The 7804-nt window shown below is 41.5% G+C and overlaps 1 protein-coding gene across 1 annotated transcript; it reads left to right on the forward strand.

Moving 5' to 3' along the window:
• The first annotated feature begins 516 nt into the window (after positions 1-516).
• On the forward strand, positions 517-4613 carry LOC114699684 (rho GTPase-activating protein SYDE2-like). The gene is given in 2 exon segments (XM_028878892.2): positions 517-1362; positions 1364-4613. Coding segments are annotated over 2 exon segments (3540 nt in total). The 5' UTR covers positions 517-531; the 3' UTR covers positions 4073-4613.
• Positions 4614-7804: the final 3191 nt, after the last annotated feature.

Consider the following 7804-nt stretch of genomic DNA (forward strand, 5'->3'; position numbering starts at 1 on the left):
AAAGATAGTCAGTGTGGCTTCATGTACTGCTTTATTATTGTGTTTTAGTCATAAATATTTTATAAATTGTAAGTTTATTCCACTCTTATATTCTTTCCCAAATTATTGTAGAGAAAAATATTGTAAATATTTCTGTAAAATATCTGTGAGCAGATATTGTAAATTATCTTAATTACAAAGAACAATTGCAGAATTATACATAGGGAACATATTAGAATATATTAAGTACATCAAGCAGATATCAGTATTTACAATGCAAACAATATAAGGTATTTAATATATTTGTGTAAGGTATTGTATAATGTACTATATAAGGTATTTAATGTGTTTCTGTAGGCATTCATTGTGCTTTTCAAAAGTATGCATTTTCATTATTTAGTAAAATCTAGCACATCCATACCTATTTGCCTAAGTAGTATAAATTAACTAGGCAAATTTTCTACACTGAGTCATATTGCGAGGCCTAGGCAGAATAAGTTAATCCTCTATGTCATTAATAACTTATATTTCTATTATCTGCTGATCCAGGCCATGCACGACCTGCCCCCTGACTCGGGCACGCGGCGGGGCGGACCCGCGGGAGCCCGGGCTCGGGGCCAGCAGCCACCTCTCCCCCACGGCGCAGCCGTGCGCCGAGCCTGCAGCCCCCGAGGCGGCGACCGCCCTTCGCAGCAGGTGTCCCCGCCCCGGTCGCCTCCGAAGGAGTCGGGGGTTGGACGGCCGCCGAGTCCTCGGGTGAGGCTGTCCAGTTGCAGGAGTCTCGAGAGCCTCCGCGTCAGCCCCCAGCCGCCTCTGCTCCAGCGGTGGGCGAGCGACAGCTGGATCCCGTGCGGTGCGCACAGGGACAGGGACGAGCTCCCGCCACGTGGAGGTGGGATGGACGGCTGGAGCCGGGGCAGCCACTCGGCTGCTGCCTCCGCCGCCCTCCTGCCTTCCATCTGCCAGGACCCGAGCCGGTCCTCGGTGCGTCCCTATAGGGATCTTGCGGTGACCTCTGGGGTATCCAGCAGCCAAGAGGATCGTCCCGAGGGGCCTCCCCTCCTCAAGCCACCCGCGGTGACAGTCAAGAAGCTGCAGAGGTGGATGTACAAAGGACGCTTGCTGTCCCTGGGGATGAAGGGTCGTGCTCGTGGGACAGCACCCAAAGTTCCCGGAGCTCAGGCAACCTCTCCAAATTTGGGCAGTTGGAAAGTGCATGAAAACCACGTCCTCTCGATGACCGCGGACCAAAGACTCACACTGACAGCAGACTTATTTGAAAATGTCTATGGCTCTCCCTCGAAGAGAAGAGAACCTGAAGACGTAAAGGATAATGCGGAGCTTAGAGGTCACCAGCCGCTTAACCACATCACTGTTTCAAAGAAAACGCAATTGGCTGTATCAGAGCACCCTGAGATCTCAGAGTCTGGAAGAGAGTAAGCGATGTCAAGACAGAAGGAATTTCTGCCTCTCCCCCGTGTCTCCCCCCAAATGTGGGTCATCGCAGCCTTTCCGTAAGTCCCCCCAGGACCGCTGCACACATGGGACCTGTGACGCTGCCAGCTCTCCAGTGTCGGGAACCTGCTCGTTAGACTTCAGCGAGGATAACGATGCTGATGACGAAGGAGAAATATGGTACAACCCCATCCCCGAGGAAGACGAGCTGGGCATAGCAAGTGTCTTGAGTCTTGAGGAGGCGAATGCTGCCACAGTGAAGCTCTCTGCTCTCAGTGTGAACATGTTGTCTGCTAGAGACCTGAGGAAGGCTGAGCCTCCTGGTGAAGAGTTGCCGTGTCCTGCCCATTACCACACAGGTGATGTCCAGACCACACACTCAAATGGAATTCATCCTGTCGATTCCGTCCATTCTGCAGGAGGTAGGCAGCAGTTCAGGCCACGGTCACGACTCAGGACACAGGACGGCGTGATGGCAGAGGACAGCCCGGTGTTGAGATCTGCTTTTACAGGCCCTGGGATCTTAGTTCCTACCAATAGGACTGAAATGAGAACTTTGGCGCCATCTTCTCCAAGCCCCAGCCCTGTGAAGAAAGGCGGTTCCATGACTTGGTCTTTGCCGGATAAAATAAAATCTCCACGCACCGTGAGGAAACTTTCCATGAAAATGAAGAGGTTGCCAGAATTCAGCCGGAAGCTGGGTGCCAGGGGAGCCTCGCACTACATAAGCAGTCCGGATGGTGCCCCTTCGTTGTCCAAATGTAACTGTCGCCAGCTGCCTCATAGCGTTTCCCTGTCCTCTGGGAACCCAACCAGGAATGTGATAAGCCGGTACCATCTCGATACCACCGTCTCGTCTCAGCAGAGCTACCAGAAGAAAGCCACTGGGAGCTCCAAGTATGCCTGCAAGGGCGGTTACCTCAGTGACGGAGACTCGCCTGAACTCAGAACCAAATCTAGCAAGCACGCGTCCGAGCACAGACTTGGAAAAGGGAGAGAAAGCACTGCAAGCAGTTGTAGCAAGAATGAAATAGATATAGACGCCTTTAGACATTACAGCTTTGCTGACCAGCCCAAGTGCTCCCAGTACATATCGGGGCTCATGAGTGTGCACTTGTACGGCGCAGAGGGCTTAAAGCCACCCCGGCTAGATTCAAAAGATGTCTTTTGTGCAATTCAGGTAGACTCGGTCAACAAAGCCAGGACAGCTTTGCTCACCTGTCGGACGACGTTTTTAGACATGGACCACACTTTCAACATAGAGATCGAAAATGCGCAGCATTTGAAACTGGTGGTGTTCAGCTGGGAGCCCACCCCAAGGTGAAACCGAGTGTGCTGTCATGGTACAGTTGTCCTGCCCTCTTTATTCAGGGTGACAAAGACCCATCACCTGGCTGTCAAACTGGAACCCAGAGGCCTTATTTATGCCAAGGTGACCCTCATGGAACAGTGGGAGAATTCTCTGCACGGCCTGGATAAAAACCGAGAATCAGTCATGTTTGGTGTTGACATTCAGAAAGTTGTGGAGAAAGAAAATGTGGGCTCCATGGTGCCGCTGTTGATACAGAAATGTATCGTGGAAATTGAAAGGCGGGGTTGTCAGGTTGTAGGCCTGTACCGATTGTGTGGTTCGGCAGCGGTCAAGAAAGAGCTTCGGGAGGCTTTTGAGAAGGATAGCAAAGCTGTCGGTCTGTGTGAAAGCCAGTACCCAGATATCAATGTGATAACAGGTGTTCTCAAGGACTATCTAAGAGAGCTTCCTTCTCCACTGATAACAAAGCAGCTGTATGAGGCCGTGTTAGATGCAATGGTGAAAAGTCCCTTGAAAATGTCGTCAAATGGTTGTGAGAACGAGTCCAGTGACTCCCAGTTCGCTGTTGGCCTACTGAATTGCTTGCCGGACGTTGAGAAGGCAACCCTAAAGATGTTGTTGGATCATCTGAAATTAGTAGCTTCGTACCATGAAGTGAATAAGATGACTTGCCAGAATTTGGCTGTGTGCTTTGGACCAGTGTTGCTTAACCAGAGGCAAGAGACTTCGACCCACAACAACAGAGTCTTCACCGATTCTGAAGAGCTCGCAAGTGCTTTGGATTTTAAAAAACACATTGAAGTTCTTCATTACCTGCTCCAGCTCTGGCCAGTGCAACGTTTAACTGTCAAAGAACCCACAGACAGCCTGTGCCTGGAGCAGTCATCTCTGAATTATCTGAGGCGAAAGAAAGAGCGACCGTGTGTATTGAATCTGAACAGTACGGATTCCTCGGGGGTGCTGAGGCCAAGGCCGGCCAGGTTAGAGAGTCCACTCCGCAATCGCTATGCAGGAGACTGGAGCAGCTGTGGGGAAAACTATTTTTCAAATGTGAAAGACAGTTTCAAAGATTTGGATTATGATGATGTTCCCTTAGAAGATGGAGAAAATAGAGATTATTGCAAAGTGGATGGAGCAGAAGTCATGATTGGGCAGCAAATCCCCATGTCTGCAGCATGCACATTTCAGACGTACTTGACAATGGAGACGATTGAGTCCGCGGTGAATCAGAAAGCTAACCTCAGAGATCTGCAAGAAAGTATCGATACTTTGATTGGCAATCTGGAACGGGAGCTCAGCAAGAACAAGCTGAATATGAGTGTTTGAGATTGGGGGCGGGGGTGGCTAATTTGTGATGATGTCATCAAGTTTCAGGTCAAGCCTCTCCATTTCCTTTCTTATTCCTCTCATGACTTTTTTTTTTTTTAAATGTTTAAACCTTAAGTTAATTCCTAATAAGTTCATGTGATTCAATTATAAACACTCTTCATTAATAGGATTATTTTAGTTAAGAACTGTTAGGGGGCATAAAGGTAACTGGGACTTTGGGGGACATTTTAATAAACCTTGCTGGTTGCATGGAGGAAACTTGGAGGTGTTTCTAAGGATCAGGGATGTTATTTCCCCTCGAGTCTTGGGTGCATTGTAAGAACTGCTCTTCTGTGGTGGGGACAGATGTCCCTGCAGAGGACCCTGCCGCTCGCCAGGCTGATTTGCAGTCAGAGTCCTTGTGCAATGTCATTTGGTCACATTTCATTTGCAATACGAATGCTGCTATAAGAAAACTTTTTATAAATGTAAAATTATACAGATAGTGATGTATTTTGTATTAACATTCAGTAATTATTTAAGCTTATGAAAATTAAATATTTTTTATGACTGAGAATATGTATATATTTATAAGTACATTGTATAGATAGGTTTACAGTGAGGGAAGGGGTTGACTGTAGAATTCCATGTATTTTAAAAACTCGATGTCACGAGGCCAAATTTACTAGCTTAAAAATGTGTTCTTCAGGGAAAGATTAAGTTAAAAGACAGGTTACATTAAAACCACTTGAGTAAAAGCACACTAGAAATGTTTAAGCAGAAATGTTAGCCTTTCCACTTTGCTCCATAGACGCAGTATCCCTGGGAAAAGTCACACTTGAGGCCGAAGCCTTCAGCTACTTAGGGATCAAGCAGCTGCACTCCTGACTGACAGAAACGTCCCCTGTCCTGTGCATTTTTGTCTTCTGTTATGCTTCAAGTATTTATTGGTAGTGGTACGCTTAAGATGTTGACTTCGTAACTGCCATTGCTTCTAAAGAAGTCCTCTTGCCAGGATACTACCTGTTAAAATTTTTTTTTTTTTAAATTAACTTATTTTGGCTAAGTACATCTATGGGATAGTTGTTACAGAAATCATACTGGCATTTGAAAAATGTAAATTTAGAAAGCCTTTAAAAATTAAATTGCAATGTGTTTTAAAAAGAGCTTTTATACTTTACAGAATGTGTAATTTTAAGAGTGTGAATGCAAGTTGAGTTACCAAGTTTAAAGTGTGACAGGTTTCTTAATGTTTTCCTAAATCTGAAAGTATTTAATGTAACAACCTCTTCTATGTCATACACATAACATCCAGATATTTAATTTGAAAGCCACTAGTATAAAGAAAAATAACTATTTTTATATGAGACTTTCATTTTTTTTTTAAACTTTGTGTAACAAATACCAGAGACTATGCAATGGGTAATATCATGAGTAAACAAAGTAGTTTTAAATGTTTTATAGGGAAAATATCTCTGTTTTCTTCCTTTTGTGTCATGTACACTAAATAAATCAAGTAATTGGCTCCAGAACTATAACTTTTATTAAAATATTTTAACAGTGTCATGCTATTATAAAAAAAAAAAAAAAAAAAAAAAAAAAAAAAAAAAAAAAAAAAAAAAAAAAAACTTATATTTCAATTGTTCTGTTAAATAGTTAGAGGAAGACTATATTTTCAAAGTATGCCTAGTAATTTATATAATTTTTCTAAGAAATGTGTTCATTTTATTGTAATTATACACTCTTGTATTAGTCAGGGTTCTCTTGAGTCACAAAAACAATAGAATGAATCTCTCTCTTTCTCTCTCTCATCTGTCTATCTATCTATCTATCTATCTATCTATCTATCTATCTATCTATCTATCTATCCCCCCCACACACAGTTGGTCTTCTGTATAAGCTGGAATCCTAAAAAAGCAGGTTCCAATTCAGTGAAGAAATGTATGTGCTGAAAGGCAATGGCAAGCAGGCAAAGAATGAACCTTTCTTTCTTCTATTGTCCTTATATAGGCTTCCACCAGAAGGTGTGGCACAGATTAAATGTGTGCCTTCTCCACTTAAAATATGTGTTACAGGCGTGTGTCATCTCACCTCAAGATACAGATTAAAGATGTTTGTGTTCCAGCCTTAAGATACAGACCAAGGCATGTTGCCTTCGTGAATCAAGATCCTGATCATATGTGTGACCTCCATTTCTAAATTGTAGCTCATTACAGATATAGTCAAGTTGACAATTAAGAATAGCTATCACACTGTGGTTCAAAGCTACCTGACTACATGAGATTAAATCATTAGAGAGAAACAGAGCAGCAGTAGGCACACATCTTTAATCTCAGTACTTGGAATCGCATGCCTTAATGCACACTTGAGATCTCATGCTTTGCTTGGAATCACACACACTTTATTCCAGAATGATGCTGGCAGAGAAGCTATATAGGAATGAGGAGACAGGAACTAGAGGCTTTTCAGCTGAGAATCCTAACTTAGATGTGGCAGTGGCTTGTCCTTTTTCTCTGATCTTTCAGCATTTACCCCGAAAAAAAAAAAAAAAAAAGAATAGCTATCACAACTCTGTCATGCCAAATATCATTTAAATCAACAGCCTTTGTAAAGTGAGAAATTCCTCTTCAACTATAGCAATACTCTTATTTAATATCTAGCTATTGTACAAATATCAATTTAATTTTATTTTAGTGCAATTCATGTTATACATAACTTCCCATTATTTTGGAGAATTTAGTATTAATACAAAGGGAAGGAGGAAAGGAAAGGGAAAAATGTAATTATATTTTAAAAGCAAAATACAAGAAAAAAATGATTGCTTTGAGAAGTGTGGTTATCAAATGAAAGCCTTTAAATCTAATGATAGAATTTTTACCTTTTTTTCTTCATTCATTATTTTTCTTTACATCTATCATTATTTTGATTAATTTGAACAATTTCAGTAATTGCACTGTTCTCATGTAATTTATTTGAATGCATGCCTATGAGCTTCTATTTTTGAATGTGCTCTAGGGTTAAATTATATATCAGTAACAGTTTATGCTCTGTCCAGGTAATGCTGTATCAATTTATTCAAGTCTTAGATTCATATAATTTTATTTGGTACTTCTTATCCTTTGGTCTATATTTAACCATTAATATATTGAATATCCTGAAATTAATTGCTAAATTATTTCCCAAAAATTATGAAATAATGAAAACAGAGAAACATATATTATCTTCACTCACATTTACTACTTTTAGTGTTTCAATTTTCATTTGATGTTATTACTAACCAATGTAAAATGGTCTTTCTGGCATGTGCTATATTCCTATAAATATCTTTCCATAGATATAGTAATGAATCATTTAGCTATGAGGTGAGTCCAGAGGATTTTTCTTAAGGGCTTGTTTTTTTTTTTTTAAATCATTCCATATAATTACTTGAGTTAAGAATGCAGTAACATTCACAGGGCTTTTCATTTGGGGCCACTGTAGTATGTGGCCCAACATCAACTACTACATAGTTACACATAGCATGGATGTTTATATGAAGATACTCTTTCATAAACACGTGTTCTTTATTCAAGGATTAAATTACTTTCAGAATAAAATGTTCTAAAATGCACATGTATTTAAAACATGGAAACATTTTTCTTTTACTAATCCTAAAATAAGAGAGTATAACAACTATTGAGATAGCATAGACATTCTTGGTGCTTTTAAGGGACATACAAAAAAGAACTATTTGCCAAAAGCACATGATGT

Source organism: Peromyscus leucopus, chromosome 9 (assembly GCF_004664715.2).
Source record: "Peromyscus leucopus breed LL Stock chromosome 9, UCI_PerLeu_2.1, whole genome shotgun sequence".
NCBI classification, from domain to species: domain Eukaryota; kingdom Metazoa; phylum Chordata; class Mammalia; order Rodentia; family Cricetidae; genus Peromyscus; species Peromyscus leucopus.